General features: G+C 43.4%; 1 protein-coding gene across 3 annotated transcripts; it reads right to left on the reverse strand.

Moving 5' to 3' along the window:
* Window positions 1-887: 887 nt before the first annotated feature.
* On the reverse strand, window positions 888-19,632 carry Ybx1 (Y-box binding protein 1). 3 transcript variants are annotated; one of them, XM_045150781.1, is made up of 8 exons: window positions 19,314-19,631; window positions 18,608-18,671; window positions 10,513-10,546; window positions 8,188-8,277; window positions 7,534-7,836; window positions 6,987-7,069; window positions 1,762-2,039; window positions 888-1,266 (listed from the first exon to the last, which is right to left on the reverse strand). In XM_045150781.1, exons 1-7 carry the CDS (start codon window positions 19,477-19,479, stop codon window positions 1,793-1,795), a joined length of 987 nt encoding a protein of 328 aa, XP_045006716.1. In that variant the 5' UTR covers window positions 19,480-19,631; the 3' UTR covers window positions 888-1,266; window positions 1,762-1,792. The 3 variants fall into 3 exon arrangements, with proteins under 3 accessions (XP_045006716.1, XP_045006717.1, XP_045006718.1); XM_045150782.1 differs by having other exon boundaries at window positions 1,762-2,027; window positions 19,314-19,630; XM_045150783.1 differs by lacking the exon at window positions 8,188-8,277 and having other exon boundaries at window positions 19,314-19,632.
* Window positions 19,633-19,821: the final 189 nt, after the last annotated feature.

The following is a 19,821-nucleotide window of genomic DNA, read 5'->3' on the forward strand; positions in this document are numbered from 1 at the left end:
CAACAAGTCCCTTGCTGCTGCTTGTGTCCTTTCTGCTTAGTCGTACGGAAGCTGCTGCTTCTACAGTCATTGGATGCCCCACCCCAACAATCTGTAAGCCTGAAATAAATCCCTTCCTCCCCATTAACTGCCTGTTTAGAAGTTCATTCTAGCAATGTGGAGCTGACAATAGTTGACCTTCCTGATTCTACAACATATATCCCATCAGACAGAACTGGGCAGCCACATCTTCATTGTTCCTTCCTTTACTCAGCAGCCTATAAATACAATGTGATCTCTAATATGAGTGGAATTTGTGAACTACCATCTAAACTTACACAGCACAAGATACCTGCGAAGCACTCAAGCCCTTGTGCCTTCAAAAGTAGAACAGACTGATGCATTTCTGGACAAACTTGGCATTGACACAGAAAGCAGAGAATATCTAACATTAGAAGCTAGACAGAGGAAGCTAAATGCTTCATGTTGGAATAACATACAACCTAACTTGCTTCATATTTTCAAGCAGCCTTCTTGCCACGGGCTCCACAATGCCTGTTACCATCTCTACCACAGCCAAGCTAACAGATGCTCCCATGGCCACAGACACGAAAGCAGTTAGGGTGAACTACTACTAACAGTGACAGAGCTAGCCCATGCCCCCTTCCTTTACCTCACTAAACAGGAACCTTTGCCAGGTTAGACCCTACAGCCTTTCCATTGCTAGAAAGCATGACACAGATGGGCAAGTCAACTATTTAATCTTTACTATCAACCACAAAAACACGACAAACTTGATGGAAATTTTCCCTAAAGGAATCACCACTGCCACCTATTTGCAGACTGGCTTAATGTAACAGTTCTACAAACAGTAAGTAAAGACAAAACTAGACAGATATACACAAAGACATTATTTAAGACCTTTATTAACAGGTGCTTGCAGTTTGTGGACTTTTTTTTTGAAAAAATCAAGTTGTAAACTTTTTATTACAAATTAAAAATGAAGTTCTTAAAAATCTCAACTTGACCAGATATGAAACAATTTAAAAACCTTTAAAGGTATATTGAGAAAAACCAGGCTTTTTTAAAAAACACGTTTGTCATTACCAAAAAGAGACATCTTTAGGTAAAAATAATAAAAACCCCATGCTGCATAGTCAATGCAGATAGTTCTAGTTTATCTGGTCAATGGGCAAAAAGCAAGCACTTAAGGTCTTCAGCTCCAATCTTTTGTTCATTTCTTATTGCTGGAATTTCATATTCATTTCTTCTTGTTGGATGACTAAACTGCAAAGAAAAGAGATCAGACTATAATGTACATTCACTACAGTCTTAAATGTACCACATACTCTAAGATCACATCAGTAACAAGAAAATATATGGGACCAATACATATATATATTTTAAAGGGCTGGTGAGATGGCTTAGCAGTTAAGGCATTTGCCTGCAAAGCCAAAGGATCCTGGTTCAACTCTCCAGGACCCATGTAAGCCAGATGCACAAGGTGGCACACACATCTTGAGTTTGTCTGCAGTGGCTGGAGGCCCTGGGGCGCCCATTCTCTCAAATATATATTTTTACAAAGAGGGGACCAAAAAAACCACACAGGCTAAAAATGTTAATTATAGAGGCAAAGAGCTTCTCAGTATGAAGTAAAAACATGAATGCCTGCCTGGCCAGGTGTGGTGGCTCACAGGACTCAAGAGTTAGGAGGATCCCTGTGAGTTCCAAGACAGTCTGGGTTGAGTGAAACTCATTCAGACAAAAGACAAATCTACATACCCGGATGATGGTAAAGATGGTAAGCCGGCATTTACTCAGCCCCGCCCTGCTCAGCCTCGGGAGCGGACGAATTTTCAGCTGGTGGATCGGCTGCTTTTGTCTCTTTGCCATCTTGTGGTTTAGGGTTCTCTGGGCGTCTGCGTCGGTAATTGAAGTTGCGGCGGTACCGACGTTGAGGTGGCTGCTGACCTTGGGTGTCATCTCCTTGATTTTCCTTGTCCTCTTCATTGCCATCCTCTCTGGGCTGTCTTTGGCGAGGAGGACCCCTGAAATGAATACTGTGTAATCTTAGGAATAAAAACCTATTTCTTCAACTTAACCACAAGTGTTATTGCTTGCTTCACTCAATGACCATTCTCCTTAAGTGATCACCAGGGAGTTTAGCAAAAATGTACTCTCAAAAGGCAAATGCAAGCACTTTGTACAAGGAGATACAAATGAAAATTCTTAAAACTGGTTTTACAATTCATTATCTGTTTCCAAACAACCATGAATCCAAAGGTTACCACCACATAGTAATGACAAATACCGACAACCCTGGCTTATTAACATGAATTGTACCAATAAAAATTAAATAAGGAGCCAGGTGTGGTGGTGCACACCTTTAATCCCAGCACTTTGGAGGCAGAAGTAGGAGAATCATAGTGAATTCCATGTCAGCCTGGGCTAGAGTGAGACCCTACCTCAAAAAACCAAAAAAATTAAATAGGGGATGGACAGAGTTGGTCCACGCCTTTCTTTAAACCCAGCACTTAGGACACACGAGGTAGGAGGATCATTAGGAGTTAAGGTCAGTCTGGCTAGAATGGTTCAGTAACCTTGTAACCTTAGGAACTGGTAGGCTGAGGTGACAAATGCTGTGAATCTGAGACAAGCCTGAGCTTTAAACAATCATTTTGCAATTCTTCCAAGTTAACAATGTAAGCCGGGTGTGGTGGCGCACACCTTTAATCCCAGTACTCGGGAGGCAGAGGTAGGAGGATTGCCATGAGTTCGAGGCCACCCTGAGACTCCATGGTGAATTCCAGGTCAGCCTGGGCTAGAGTGAGACCCTACCTCGGAAAAAAAAAACCCAAAACAAACAATTGTATATATTTATGGTACTGTGGTGCTTTCAATGCAAAATGTCCCCATCAGTACCGCACCAAGTGTCTGAGATCAACCTTCCTACTAAGAGTCTAGTTGGTGGAGCCTTTGGAGGCAAATCCTTGCTGAAGATGGATGGACCTTGTGCTTGATGAGGCAGCCCAGTGTTAGTATAGAGCCAACTTGCTCTTTCTGTCCCTACTGTGGATGTATGAAGTGAATCCAGCTTCCTCTGCCATGATGAAGCCTGTCCTCAAAATTGTCAGCTTGAAACAGATCCTCCCCTCCCATAAGCCACTTCTGGTCGGATGTTTGGTACCAGCAAAAGCTAACTGCTCTACCTATCCACAAAATTTGTGCACAGTATGTGTATTTACACAAGCCAAAGAAAGGTAGAACATCCACCCATTGAAAAATAAAAAAGAACCAGGTGTGGTGGCACACACCTCTAATCCCAGCACTCAGGAGGCAAGGTAAGAGGTTCACTATGAGCTCAAGGCCAGGCCAGCCTGAGCTACAGTAAAACCCTTCCTCAAAAAACCAAATAAAAATAAAAATACAACAAATACTAAATATGCTATTACGTGAAGTGAAAAAAAAAAACACACTATGTGTCTCTGCTTATGATACTCACAAAGTAATTAAGAGAGAGTATACCAAAAGCCCCCCAAAATCAAGATCTTAAAACCAACTTACCTCTCTGCAAACTCCATTTCTTTAAATGTTATTTTTGGTTTTTATTTTTATTTATTTATTTGAGAGTGACAGAGAGAAAGGCAGATAAAGACAGAGAAGGGGTGCACCAGGGCTTCAAGCCATTGCAAATGAACTCGAGATGCTTGTGCATCTGGCTAATGTGGGTGCTGGGGAATCAAGCCTTGAACCAGGGTACTTAGGCTTCACAGGCAAGTGCTTAACCACTAAGCCATCTCTCCAGCCCCAAACTCCATTTTTAAATTTTCATTCCCCCCAAATTCCTATCTAACTATTTCATCTTTTCCCTTCCTTATCTTCAAGCCATCTTGTAACTGTATTTTATGATAAGGTAAGCCATGATAGGGAAACCCTACCTTGAAAATCCAGGAAAAAAAAACATATAAGGTCAAGCAAATTTTTTTAGATTGCTGATCTTCCTTTTCTTCCTCATTTTCTGAGGTAGGGTTTTGCTCTAGACCAGTGACCTGGAAGTCACTATGTAGGTCTCAGGGAGGCTTCAAACTCACATTGATCCTCCTACCTCTGCCTCCAAAGTGCTGGGACAAGGCTCCATTTTAAGTACATCACTATTTATACACTTACAATCTTCTACATTTCTTCCTTCTTATTTTTCACTAGGATCTGCATCTCAATCTAGTATTCTTCATTCAGAAGACAATTTTCTCTCAGTCTTCAGGCCCTAAGAATCCTGCTCTACACAGGCTTTGGTGGTGATTGTGGAACATCACCAGCTGGCCTAATAAACGAGGCAGAAGAGGTCTGTTCTTTCTGGGCTGCCTGACCACCCTGCTGTGGGAACTGCACAACCTACACAGTAATCCAACTTCACACAGCTTGGGAAGAAACTAAGTGTCGAAGGCACTGTCTTTGGAAATGCCCCTGGTGAGGACAATCTCTGTAATGTTCTGAATGACCAACTTAACGGCCTTGTCCTTGGGCATGCACCAGGCACATTTAATGCAGTGGATAGGTTGCACGTGCCTGCAGCCTTTCTTGGCATGACAATTGCTCCTATCCTTTTTTGTCATCTTAGATGTCAGGGCCACTCACTGTACTCCTGTTAAGATGCATTTCTATTGCTCTTGAACCCAAACCAGTCAGGATTCAACACAAGCCCATGCACTACTACTAAAAATCAGCAAGTGAACAATTCCTGTCTATGTTAGAAAGGCCTACAATTTTCTAGTATTGTCAAGTTTTCCAAACATTGTAACAACCCAAAAGTAAAGCCTTTGTACTAAAGGATCTCAGTACACCTACCTTTTCTAGAGGATGAAACTATATCCAAGTTTAAAAACACTTAACAGTAAGGGATAGGTATTGTGGCCCATGCCTTTTTAACCCTAGCACTGGGGAGGTAGAAGTAGGAGGGTATCTGAGTTCAAAGCCAGCCTGAGACTACATAGTGAATTCCAGGTCAGCATGGGTTAGAACAGGACCTGAGCCTGAAAAAACAAAACCAAAAAATAAGTTAAAGAAAAAAATCAGGCTGGAGAGATGGCTTAGCGGTTAAGGTGTTTGCCTGCAAAGCCGAAGGATCCTGGTTTGATTCTCCAGGACCCACATAGGCCAGATGCACAAGGGGGCTCAATGGAGTTCATTTGCAGTGGCTGCAGGCCCTGGTGCCCATTATTTCTCTCTTTCTCAAATAAATAAATAAATAGATAAAATATATATTTAAAAATATCAGAGCCAGTTGTGATGGTACATGCCTTTAATCACTCAGGAGGCAGAGGTAGGAAGATCACTGCTGAGTTCAAGGCCACCCCGAGAATAGTGTGAATTCCAGGTCAGCCTGGGCTAGAGTGATACCTACACCTTGTAATAAAACAAACAAACGAATGGGAGAAAAAAAAACAAAAAACACCACCTTAATCTCTTAAAAAAATTCAAGGGTTTGAAGAAATGGCCTAACAGCCAAGGCACTTGCCTGCAAAGCCTAATGACCCAGGTCCAATTCACCAATACCCACATGAAGCCAGATACACAAGTGGTGCATGCTTCTGAACTTCATTTCACATGCGGGTAAAAAATACAACTGAATCAAAGTACCTGGTTATCTGTAAGGGCCCCAGTTCATTTTAATTACAACATTAAGTGCAGGGCATTTATTATGGAGAAAAAAATAATCACTGGACTGGAGAGATGGTTTAGCAGGGAAGGCACTTGCCCGTGTAGCTCAAGGACTCAGGTTTGATTCCCTAGTACCTATGTAAAAGCCAGATGCACAAAGTGGCACATGAATCTGGAATTTGAGGTGGCCTTTAATCCCAGCATTTAGGAGGCAGAGGTAGGAGAATTGTACTGAGTTCAAACATAACCTGAGATTGCACAGTGAATTCCAGTTTAACCTGGACCTTAAAGGGAGACCCTACTTCAAAAAAAAAAAAATCAAAAATAAATAATTAAGAAGCTGGTTGCTTATATAAAACTAAGTATCTTTCTTTTCTTTTTCGAGGTAGGGTCTCACTCTGGTCCAGGCTAACCTAGAATTAACTATGTATTCTCAGGGTGGCCTTGAACTCATGGCAATCCTCCTACCTGCCAAGTGCTGGGACTTAAGGCATGTGGCACCACGCCCAGCAAAACTAAGTATTGTTCAATATAAACTTGATGTTTCTATCATGTAAACTCAACTAGGTTTCCTAGTTTATAAAACTTCAGCCCTGAGTTTTCTTTATTGCATTACTGTGTTGGGCCTCCTCCTAAGTACACCAAGGCATGTTTTGTTGTTTTTTTTGAGGTAGTTTCTCACTCTAGCTCAGGTTGACCTATTTATTCACTATGTAGTCTCAGGGTGGCCTTGAACTCAGGGTGATCCTCCTACCTCTGCCTCCCTAGTGCTGGGATTAAAGGAGTGCACCACCACACCCATATCAGCATGTACCTTGTATAAGACAAGCTTTGCTTATGGACTTTTCACCTTTTCTCATCTGTTTATTTATTATACCACCCAAGCAGCTGGATGGGCACTTCCTTTTCCCCTAATAAGTGTACTCACTTGAGTAACACCTAAACTGAGAAGTGACTACTAATAACACTCATTCTTCTGATTTTTTATGTATGCTATATTAAGTATGTTCAGACACTCCTTACCTTTCCTCTCTCCTAGTTAAGGAAGGTTTAAGATAGCTTGTTTAAACTATTCTTACCTGTTCAAGGACAGAAAACTTGGGATTACATACCCATTTAAAAAAAAATGTACAAAGCAGGCCTCAACTATACATGCTATATTAAACTAGTGTCGGCAAAGAATACATCCTCATATCATAACTGACTTCACGTTAACTTCTTAGGCATCTGATGAAAGAAAATGTGAAGGATTAAAAGATAAATGACTCAGAGAAAGAACAGATGCTGCAGAGTTCTAACATTCATTGAGTAATTTAACATAAGGCTAATAATAATAATAAGGGCCATACCTGCGGAATCGTGGTCTATAACCCCGATACATATTCTGTCTCACTGGTCTACCTTGCTCTCCTGCACCCTGGTTGTCAGCACCCTAAAAAAGTTAACAAAAATGAAATGAAATCATACTTGATCAGAAGCATGAACAAAGAACCTACCAAACAAATCCAAACTGCGTGTAAGTCATGCAGTAATCATGATTATACTTAAGTAATCTTTCATTTAAGGTTCTTTCTCAGATCAACAGCTTAATGTTTTCAAATATAATCCTTTTCAGAAGCTATGTATTAGAAAGGCCAGAGATGTTGCTTGGTAGTAGAGCACTTGCCTAACAGCCTAAGCCCCAGGGTTCTATTCCCTTAATAACAAAAAGGACACAAACAATACACAATGGGGTTGGGTCAGTACATACTGATGATCACTTATCCTCTAACTTTATATACAAGTGTGTATGGGTCACCAGGCTTTACGTGGTTGTTGTGGAATCAAAAGCAGGCCACGGGGATTGCAAGTAAGTGCCTTTAACTGCCAAGCCATCTACTCAGCCATTATTCTTACCTCCATCACTTCTCCCTGTACAGGAGGGTTGGAATACTGTGGTCGACGCCCATAGGGCCTCCTCATGTAGTAAGGTGGGAACCTTCGCCTGCGGTAGGGTCGGCGTTGTTGGGCCTGTCCTTCAGGAGCGCTCTCCGATCCTTCATTCTTTTCCCCACTCTCACTATTCTGGTAATTCTGCTGGTAATTGCGTGGAGGACCCCTACGACGTGGATAGCGTCTATAATGGTTACGGTCTGCTGCATATTTACTGCCTTGAACTGGAACTCCACCAGGGCCTGTAACATTTGCTGCCTCCGCACCCTACAAAAACCATTATTTATTGACAGCAACAGAGGAAATCCGAATACTTTCAACAAATTAAAACACAAAGCCAGGGAGGGAAAAAAAAAAACCCAAGAAAAACAAAAATGGGGACTGGGGTGCTATAGGTCTGCATGGGCAGGGGTGCACAGAATTGACTATATTATCAGCTCCTCACTGTTCTGAAGAGACTGCTCTCTAACTGCAGCCAGCACATTAGGCTTGATGCACCTGTGTTCATGTGGCCACCTGAACATATCATCCATCCACTTTAGAGCCACCATCCTAGCGGATGAAATCTCCACATTATTTCCATACTGAAGTCAAACCTTACACAAAAAGCATCCTCACCTTTTCTCCTTCAACAACATCAAACTCCACAGTCTCTCCATCTCCTACACTGCGAAGGTACTTCCTGGGGTTATTCTTCTTTATGGCAGTCTAGTAATATCACATTCCAAAAATAGATTAACAGGGGAGAATAATGTGCTTTTTCATTTAAAATGTATGTACCAGAGTCAATATTATTTTAGCTTGGATATACACTTAATATTTTCTAGGAAACCAAGGTCCAATGCTACCCCCAACCTCAACCAAAAGACTCCAATCTTACAAGGTCCCAGCATTTTACCACTATTTACAAACTAAAGTAATTTAACACTCAAGCAGACACAACATTTTTTTAAAGATGCTTTTTGCAAAAGCATTACATATACCTTGGAACAAGATGAGGCCATCCAGCTATCCCCCAAAGACTGCACTTAATAGTAGAAGCTAGCCCCACACATGGCCAGTTTAGATGACAGGAGAGTTGTTTTACATGCTTCCAAGTTGACCAAACCATCTTTGTCCATTTCCATATCAAACTCAATTTCTGTCAACCAAACCCCTTCCAACCTGTCCATGATACTTCCATGGAAATGCATTTCACATGTATTAACTGTGCCACTTTGTGTATTATCTGTTGGTTATTCCTCCCCAGAAAACAAATAAATCTAACATTACACAGGTTTTTTTTTTTTAAAGTTGTGACTTGCCCGAGGTCACACAGCTAGTTAAGTGGCAGAGGGGACTTTACTGAAATCCAGGTCTTGGCACTCCAAATCCCATGCTCATTACACATCACAGCAGTATCCATTACAGGATCACTCATGCATTTCCCCATTCCAGGCAGGACAACCAACAAATCTGAAGACAATTAAGCTCCATTGCCCAGAACTGCAGTCTCCTTAATACACCACAACCTGAGCAGCCAGTCCCAAGAAACAACTACATGGTAAACCACTTACAAAATAAGAGTAAAGCATATTGGTGACACTTTGTTGGTGAATGCAACTGGATAAGCTGAGTCAAATTATTGATCTCATCTGTCATCTAAACTGTCATAGTTTTCATAACCTTTCATATAAAGCCAACTCTCAATTACTTGCAGTCATAGGGGATAGCAGAAATATGGATAATCAAAACCTCAACTCTTTTTAGTAAACATTTTTAACACCTCCCAATGGTTCATGGTTGCAAGTCTGGTAAGCATTGCCACCTTGCATGTTTGCACACTTATTTCAACTAGTAACAGGTGTTAACTTTATTCAAAGAATATTAGCTTTATAGAATGAACATTTGCTTTATGACAACATTTGATCAGAACAATTCTCAATTGAAGTTTAAAATCTGAATGTTTCTATACTTACATTTGACCCTTGGATCACCTGATCATGTTTTGGGTGTACTGGAAATGGTCAGGGAATGTTCTATAGGACACTTTAGAAAGCTACAATGCACAAACCAATGACAGCCCTTCCTAAGAAGCATACTGTCATCCAAGCTCTTAGCTGCCTGAATAGTGGTGTAAGGAAATTTTCTTTAGACCTCTTGATTTCTGGGACACTATTTAAAAAGTGATTACATAAACTGACACTGAAACAATCCTAGTGAAAAAACGGATAGCACAGAAGCACACATAAAAGAAATATGTTTCTCCTACCCATTTCATACCTGTGAGGATGAGATAAGTCCAATGGAGCCTTTAACATACTTAACTTTGAGGTATTAGCATTCACTTGGCGGCAGCTTACTTTATCAATAATCTTTAATTCCTCAGTGGCCGAGCACTTTCCAAAATATTTTCCTTAAATGATACTTGAGGAGAAAATTCAGCATGTAGTATTTATTCTGTTTTCTCCTCCAAAAATACCAGCAGCCAATCTACAATTATTTACTGATTGTTAGCTGTGCCGCAATGCTATTAGTGAGGATTTAAACTTCCAAAGCCAGCCAACTCTCCAAGGTTAAGTAAGAACACCCCTGCTCAGTCTGTTTAAAAAAAAGTTTTAGAATATGCTACACTTTGCTGGTGCTCCCTTTTTTCTTTTCTTCATGTTACCACATTTGCAACTCTGTCCCATTCTGATTCATCCTTTCCACAAAGGTATGCCAGACCTAACAGAATTTGAAAGCTTCTTGCCAATATTTTTACTTATGGTAACATTGTATTCAAGTTTAGATTCATGGAGGGAATCTGTCAATCTGAAATTAGGTATGAAAAAAAATTTATCATCAGCTGAAGAGTCAACACTTAAAGCTATAGCTCGACTTAACCATTCTTTTGCAATGAACACATAGTTAACACCTTTTCACAAGCCTTGAACCAGTGCAAGTACCTACATAAGCACTCACCTGGTGTACAAATACATCTTCCTTGGTGTCATTCCTGTAAAACAGAACCAAGATAACCAGGTTAAAACAAAACTGCACGCATTTCATACCAGAACAAGAATACACCTGGTCATTGGGGCACTTCCTGCTTTATTCCAGAGGCTTCCTGGTTGCCAACTACCAACCAGGAAATCGGGGGGGGGGGGGGGGGGAAGCTACAGGACATCTGCTTCAAACACAACCAGTAGGAAAGGGCAGTAACCCCACTGAACACCTGAGTTAGATAAAGCAAAGCAAGTCTTCTCAAAGTGTGGCTTGACCAAATCATTAAAGGATAGAAATGACAAGTAACACACACTTGGCCACTCCTTACCCTATTAAAAATTAAGGGCTAGACATGGTGGCACACACTTTTAATCCCAGCATTCAAGGAGGCAGAGATAGGAGGAAAGCTGTGAATTCAAGGCCACTCTAAGATTACATAATGAATTCCAAGTCAACCTGAGCTAGAGCGAGACTCTAGCTTGAAATAAATAAATAAATAAAATAGAATCTTTCTGGGCTGCAGATGACTTAGTGGTTAAGGTGCTTGCCTGCAAAGTCTAAGCAGCCATATTCAACACTTCAAATCCCACATAAGCCAGGCACACAAGCTGGTACACACTTCTGCAGTTCAATTACAGTGGCTGGAGGCCCTGGCACACCAATTCTCTTGCGTAATAGATGCTATTTCAGCCTCCCTGTGTCTACTAAAATACATTGTGATCAAAAGGCATGAAGGCTGGACGTGGTGGCACACACCTTTAATTCCAGCACTGGGGAGGCAGAAGCAGAAGGATCACTATGAGTTTAAGGCCACCTTGAGACTAGAGAGTGAATTCCAGGTCAGCATGGGCTAGAGTGAGACCCTACCTCAATAAATAAATAAAGGTATGAAGATACCAGAAACTTAACAATTCGTAAAATGTATCTTCTGCCAGGGTAACACTATGGTTTGAACATATCAATGTAGCTAAAACTGAAAATGACACACTGAACTTCAAGGCACTGGTAATAGGAAATCTGACTGTCCACTAACAGCTGTTCAACTTTGGAAGTTACTTTACAGTTTTTAGGTAGGTTCTTGCTCTAGCGCAGGCTGACATGGAATTCACTATGAAGTCTCAGGGTGACCTCAAAAACCTCAAACTCATGGTGACCCTCCTACTTCTGCCTCCCAAGAGCTGGGATTAAAGATGTGCACAGCACCATGCCTGGCTCTTAACAGATTCCTTACCTGAAAGTTGAACTACATAACTGCATTACTAAGGTCCAAATATTATATTAAGTGCTTAAAATGTATTATTCATTATTATTTATTGAGGGACTGGAGAGATGGCTCAGTAAGCACTTGCCTGCAAAGCCAAAAGCAGCAGGTGGCACATGTGTCTGGAGTTTGTCCACAGTAGCTGGAGGCCCTGACATGCCCATTCTGTCTAAAATTCTGCCTTTCTCTCTCAGGAAAAAAAAAAAAAAAAAGAGGGAAAATGAAAGAGAGAGATCCAATTGGACTGCAGATAGCACTGTGGTTAAGGCACTTCCCTGCAAAGCCTAATGACCCCAGTTTGATTCTCCAGTGCTCACATAAAAGACAAATGCACAAAAAGGTACATGTATCTGAAATTCATTTGCAGCAGCTGGAGGCCTTGGTGTGCCCATTCTGTCTGTTTCTATTCTATCACTCTCTGCTTTCAAATAAATAATATTAAATAAAAGCCGGGCGTGGTGGCACACGCCTTTAATCCCAGCACTCGGGAGGCAGAGGTAGGAAGATTGCTGTGAGTTCGAGGCCATCCTGAGACTCCATAGTGAATTCCAGGTCAGCCTGGGCTAGAGTAAGACCCTACCTTGAAAAACAAAAAAACAAAAAAAAGCAAATAAAAAGTTTTAGCCAGGAGTGGTGGCACACACCTTTAATCCCAGCACTTGGGAGGCAGAGGTAGGTGGATTACCATGTGTTCGAGGTCACCCAAAGAATGCAGAGTGAATTCCAGGCCAACCTGGGTAAGATCCTACCTCGAAAAACTTAAAAAAATAATAATAAAATTTTAAGTTGGGTGTGATGGCATTGGCCTTTAATCCCAGCCATTTGGGAGGCAGAAATAGGATCGCTGTGAAATCAAGGCCAGCCTGGGCTAGAACAACAACAAAAATAACCAGTTTTGTAATCCTCATGTTCTAGCTTTAGAGGCAGGATCACATTTGGTTTCTTCACTAATATTCACAGGAACCCTTTCATATCCCTTAGTAGTCTACAAAACTCTTGCATGTAGAGCACAATGTGATGGGACAAGCCTTTTTAAAACTTGAGACAGAATGGGCTTGCCAGCACCTCCTGCTGCAGCTGCAAATGAACTCTAGATAAGACCCTGTATTTCAAAAATAAAGGAAAACATGAGCTGGGTGTGGTGGCACATGCATTTAATCCCATTCCAGCACTGGGAGGCAGAGAGGTAGGAGGATCACTGTTGAGTTCAAGGCCAGCCTGGGACAGACCCTACCTATGCCACTGGTTTGACCTGCTAGACAAGTCTCTACTTACACCTCCAGGTTCCCCCAATGACATCTAGTAAAGGAAAAGACAATGACAGCTAAAAAATGTTCAATCTGTTCACACTGGGAACCATGTAGAAATTCCTCATTTTGATTTTCATTTGTGCAGTATACGTTGGCATATCTAACCATGTTTGACTATTTTCCTACCCTTGAAATGCAACTATAATCCAGGTGTGGTGGTGCATGCCTTTAATCCTAGCCCTCAGGAAACACAAGTAGGAGAGGATTGCCGTGAGTTGAGGACAGCCTGAGCTGCAAGACCCTTAAAAAAGGGCATGGAGTGAGGCACATACCTCCCAGCAGCTGGGAGGTAGAGGTAGGAGAATCATTGTGAAGTTTAAGGCCAGTATGAAACTACACAGTGGATTCCAGGTCAGGCTGGGCTAGAACAAGAACCTACCTTAAAAAACCCAATGTCAAACACATGTAATCCCAGCACTTGGGAGGCAGAAAAAGGGTGGTGAGTTCATGCATATACTAACGAGCCGGGTTCAATTCCTTAGTGCCCACATAAAGCCAAATGCACAAAGTGGCACATGCATCTGGAATTCATGTGCGGTGGCTCATGGTCCTGGTGTGCCCATTCTCTCTCTGCAAATAAAGTAACAGCTTCTCATGTAATTCCTTCAGCACTTCTCATTACAAAGCAGTAGCAAGTCCTTTTGTTTGTAATGCTGACCTGAATGCTAAACTCAGAACTTTTAGCAATCTCAAACCTCACACAGTAAAAGGCAGCTAACAGTCAGTATGGGAGTTCCAAGTGGCATGCAGATCAAGTAAGTTGTCTTTCAATGGCTAAGAATAGCCAGCCATCATCCTAAGAAATTATCTGTAGCTATGTGGACAACTACCAAACTAAAGACGACTAAGATCTATTTTCAGGACAGTATAACAGTTGGTGAACAAACTCCAGAATATGAAAACATAAGTTCAATTCCTGCTGTCACTTACCACCTATGTTTGCACTCAATCTCAGTGCTTCAGAGTAAAAGGAATCACACACTGTTAGGATTAAGTTAGATCATTTTAAGCTCCCAAAAGACTCCGGATAAATATTATATGAATCATTGTGTGAAGTAATCTATTAGTTATATACATACACACGGAAGCCTCAAAAGGGAAGACCTCCAAAGGACAACTAACACTGAAAGAATGTGCCAAGAGACCTAGTCATGTTTCTTGGCTAGGAATTGCAAAGGAATGCATGTCAGGTAGAAATGGTGGACTGCAGCCTAACCTTGAGACTGGCAAGACCTGATGGTCCATCTAAGGGGGTTATGCTAGTAACAGGAAACTGACTTCACAGACATGGAAACACAAACCTCTCTAAATAGTTCAGATTCAGAACTATAATCAATAATCTAAACTGGTCATAGTGCACCTTTAATCCCAGAATTTGGGAGGTGGAGACAGGAAGACCACTGTAAATTCTGAGTCCAACCTAGGACTAGGAGTTCCAGGTCAGCCTGGGCTAAAGTGAGACTCTACCTTGAAAAACCCAGAAAAAACAAAAACCATAATGTAGATTTTTAGTCTATCTCCTGAACTTTAAGTGGTAGTAATTAGACCTTTAAATACAGTGTATAGCAGTTAAAAGTTTTTTCGGAACTGGGCGTGGTGATACCCGCCTTTAATCTTAGCACCTGGGAGGCAGAAATAGGAGGATCACCAAGAGTTCAAGGCCACCCTGAGACTACAGTTAATTCCGGGTTAACCTGGAGCACAGTGAGACCCTACCTCAGGGCCAGATAGATGATTTAGCAGATAGAGTGCTTGCCTGAGAAACCCAAGGACTCATATTCAATTCTCCATATCCCACATATGGTGGCACATGCATCTGTAGTTTGTTTGCAGTGGCTAGAAATCCTGGCATACCCATTCTCTGACTTTCTCTAATAAACAAATAAATAATAAAACATTTTTCTTAGGTTTTTTCTACGAGGCATGCTGGAGCACACCTTTAATCCCAATACTCGAGAGACAGGTAGAAAGATTGCTATTAAGTTCAAGGCCAACATGAGACTACAGAGTAACTTCCAGGCCAGCCTGGGCTCCAGTGAGACCCTAACCTCAAGAGAAAAAAAAAAACCCACCCTACATTAAGAATTTAAGTTCAAGGGCTATGAAGCCCATGACCTTAGGAATGCTAGACACACTCACTGGGCCACATGACCCCAATTGTCAGTACTGAAAAATAATGCCTGGCTGATGCATACCAACTTTTATGAGTTTGGTGAGAGTGGATCAATTCTCAACAGCTAAAAAGTCAAACAGTAATTTGCAAAGAGGCTAATAAACTTCAGTCACGTAATTTAATGAGGGAGTGTCAAAACCCTAAACAAGAGAGTAATTCAATGACTTCCCTAAGAATTCCTGAATTACACTGCTTAACAAAATTTTGCTATTTTTAAATCTATCAAGCTGGGTGTGGTGGCACATGCCTTTTAATCCCAGCACCTGGGAGGCAAAGATAGGAGGATCACCATGAGTTCGAAGCCACCCTTAGACTACATAGTGAATTCCAGTCCGTCTGGGCTATAGCAAGACCATATCTCACTCCCCCCACCTGAAAAAAACTCTCATCAATTTGGGGGCTGGGTATGTAGACTAGGTCGGGTGGTTGCCCAGCACATGTGAGACCCTGTCTCCATAAAACAGAAGCATCCACCTCAACACCTCGTTTCTTTGAGTAAATGACTTGATATGTAGCCCAGGCAAGTACTCTTCTTAGGGTAGTGGGAAGAGCATGCTGTGGGTATTCCACTCTAGCCCAGGCTGGCCTCAAGCTCAGTGATCCTACCTCTGCCTCATTACTGCTAGGATTAAAGATGTGCATCAGCACACCTGCCAAGGTGGGTATTCTTAATCCTTTTGTCTCCTGATTGAGATTACAGGCATGAACCACAACATCAGGCATTTTTAATTAATATGCAATAAAACTAGCGGGAAAATACTTTTTTAAAGCAATAATTCCAAGGTTTTTAAGAATTCACCATAGGTAGCCGGGTGTGGTGGCGCACGCCTTTAATCCCAGCACTCGGGAGGCAGAGGTAGGAGGACTGCCGTGAGTTCAAGGCCACCCTGAGATGACAGAATTAATTCCAGGTCATCCTGGGCCAGAGTGAGACCCTACCTCGAAAAACAAAAACAAACAAACAGAAAAAAAAAGGTGATTATCACCTTAGGTTATATCACCATAGGTGATAATTTAGATAATTTAGGCTGGAATAAACAATTACAGTGAAAAACAGAGGCTTATGAAAATTTACATGAGATTCTTTCTGTATGAAATATCAAGCAGCTCAAGAACCTAGACTACACAACCCAGAGAATTCATATCTGATATTCCAAACATTATATCCTCCAATTTATATACAGGGACCAGCACACACACGGAATGTCTCCCACAAGAGTCAGCTTTGCAGACTAGATGGACATGTGTACTAAAATTCAGGGAAAGGGCTAGAGAGATGGATTAGTGGTTAAGATCTTGCCTGCAACGCCATAAGACCCAGGTTCAACCCAGGACCCATGTAAGCCAGATGCACAAGGTGGCACACTCATCTGAGTTTGTTTGTAGAGGCTGGAGGCCCTGGCACGGCCATTCTCTCACAAATGAAAAAAAAAAAAAAAAACACATGGGGACAAACTTCCACTATAGCTCATCAGAACCAGATTTTACAGAGTCTCATTTAAAAAAAAAAAAATCACAGAACTATCAAAATCGTCTGCTTAAAAAAAAAAAGTACATTTTAGCCAGTTAAAATTAATGAAATAATTGAAGTTAGGACAGTCTAAGGAAAGGACCACCAAAGGTAGTCACACACTTGCTTACTCTGAAGGATGACCAAGGAGTTAATTCTAAACCAGAACAAGACATTCAATGAATGGAATCCACATAATAGAAATGCTAAACTTCTTAACACATACTATCTAACTGAAAAGGCTGCCAGAATGATCTAGCAGCACTAGGCCAAGGGCTACAGGTAGCAATCTTAAAGGTTTATATGCATACATAGGCCAGCCTCGGTATCACCTGAAATTTGTTTTACCCCAGCCCTTCAGAATACCAAGATGCAATGGCAAGACTGAAGAATTTGCATTTTCAACATTGGTATAGTTAAAGGTAAGGCCAGTAATGAGCATCAAAGTCACATGGAAATACTAACTAAAGCAGAAATAAATTTAGAGGCCAGTTAAAAAGCCACCATGAAACCAATCATATAAACGCCTAAGTATTCCCTTTCCTCACTAGTAAGCCACAACGAAAAACACTTATGATAAAATAGCTTTGGTCAGAGGCAAAAACAGCATAACAAGACAGTAGAAAATCCTGGAAGAACAACAAATGTCTCCCATAACTACACAGGTGGAGAGCAAGACTATCTATCCAAAGCCAGCACTTTCGTTTGTTCCCACAATATTGCATGCTTGATCAATTATTTTTTTTCACCACCCATTATGTCTCTAAAGACTGGCTGCCCATTTGATAGTGTCCACGTCACATTCAGTTGCTCTTAAGCATCTATTTATTTAACGCCTTCTAAAGAAAGGATATAAGGAAGTGCTGAAATGGCGCCAAATATCACAGCTGTAGGGCCAAGATTGTTGCTGGCACTCGTGGTGCTCTACACCCATGCTACTGCACTAGCCTTGGCAGCCATCTTGAAAGATGCCCGGCTCACAAGGGAGCCCACAGAGCTGCCTGCACTTACCAAGGACTGCAAACCGCTCCATGCACCTGAGATGGGAGTTTGTAGCTCTAAGTCAAATACAAGGAACAAGGCTAAATTCCCAGGGATCCAAGGCCACTCTAGTAACCTACAGCCTCTCTTTAATAAAAACTGGTTTTATCACCATGGTTCTGACAAGGAAGTAGGAGAAATAAAAATTGAGGAAGGGCCATTTTCTTTCAGATATTGACTCCACCGACAAATAAATCCAACTCTCTCTTGTCAAAAGCAGTCCTAAGAAATTTACTCTTAGTATTAAAAAGGTGTTATTTTAAACATTTAAACAAAGGCAACAGAACCTTACCGGGAAAGTAACAAAACCTCATGCACTCGACATGTCAAATCATGTTATCGGAACGGTTAGCAAGGTGGAAAAAAAAAAAAATCACCTGTATGGTAATTAGTGGGCCACATTCTCAAGCACCAGTTTCTATCAAGTATATAAGGATACCGAGGATAAAAATCGTGCTAGCCCGGTACTTTGCCCAGTTTCACATTTAACTGCAACAGCACATAGCTCCTTGGTTCAGCTCCCCTTAGCCTGCTTTGTGCGGGTCCCTTTAGGTCGGTATTTAGCAGTAAAACAAAGACAGTCTCTAAATCCACCAATCCCCTCACTGAAGTAAAACGAAACAAAAATCTCACGAACAGGCCAGGGGTGGCGACCGTCCTTAGTATCGTAGCCAAGCCCAAGGACCCGGAACGCGCGCGTGTACACACACACACACACACACACACACACACCACACGCGGGAGGCGGGACCGAGCTTCCGACACGGGCATCTCACCTGTTGATGAAACCATATCCATTCCTTACATTGAACCATTTTACTGTTCCCAAAACCTTCGTTGCTGGAAAACAAAGCACAACAAGCTTCAATTACCAGCCACCCTCCTTCCACCAGCCCCGGCTTCCGCAGCTGGCCCGCCGCGACCCCCCGGAACAACCCTTTTTCTCTAGCAGCACGCTGCAAAGGCCCAGGGCCGCCGCCGTACACGTGGGTGTGGGCTCGGGATGGGAATCGCGGGGCGCCCCAGGGAGCGCGCCCCGAGATGGGTGTGTGCTCGGGCCCCGGAGCACGTGAGGGAAGGGGAAGCCGCCCGACCCACTCTGGCCTGCGTAGGCGGCGCACCGCGCCCTCGGGGCACCGGCGGAAGGGAGCGGGGTCGTGGGCACGCACGCACGAGGCCGGCGGCGCGGGAGGGACCCTGGGCACACGCGGCCGGCCGCAGGGGGAGGGGCGCGCGGAGGTCCGCAGGGGGCGCCGAGCGCGCGCCGGCCGGGCCCGAGAGGCCGAGTGGGCCTGGGGGAGGGGCGGCCGCCGACAAGTCCAAGTCGGTCCCGCGCGGGCCGCGCACCCCACCCCCCAACCGGGCTCACCCCGCGCCGACTAACGGTTCCGCCGCCGCCGCCGCCAGGCTTCACCCCGCAAGCCCACGTCGCCCCCACCCTTCCCCTCCCCCCCGCCGGCGTCGTCCCCTTCCGGCCCTCACCGATGACCTTCTTGTCCCCGCCGGCAGGCGCCGCCGATGTGAGGCCGCCCGGGCCGCCGCTCCCTGCGCCGCTGCCCGTGGTGCCGGGCTTGGTGTCGGCGGCGCTGAGGGCGGGGGCGGCGGGGGGGGCGGCGGGCGGCTGCTGGGTCTCGGCCTCGCTGCTCATGGTTGCGGTGATGGTGACTGGGGCCGGCTGCGGCAGCTGCGGCTCCTCCCGGGGTGTGATGGTAACTAGGCCGGCGGCGGCGGTGGGGCTGCTCAGGGCTCTCTGGGGTCCGCTCTCCGCTCCCGCTACCGATCGAACTAGCGAGAATGGCGGGACGGGCGGGATAAGCCCTGCGCTCGGCCCGCCCTCGGCACTGTTCATTGGTTATAAGTGCTGTCAATCCATCCACCTGACCCCCGTTTTTGGCTTCTATTGGTTAATCCTTTATCACTCCTACACTCTCATTGGGCCCTTAGGCGGCTAATTTGGCCGACCTACAAACCGCTCCGGCCTCCGCCGCCA

The sequence above is a fragment of the Jaculus jaculus genome, chromosome 5 (assembly GCF_020740685.1).
Source record: "Jaculus jaculus isolate mJacJac1 chromosome 5, mJacJac1.mat.Y.cur, whole genome shotgun sequence".
Taxonomy (NCBI): Eukaryota; Metazoa; Chordata; class Mammalia; order Rodentia; family Dipodidae; genus Jaculus; species Jaculus jaculus.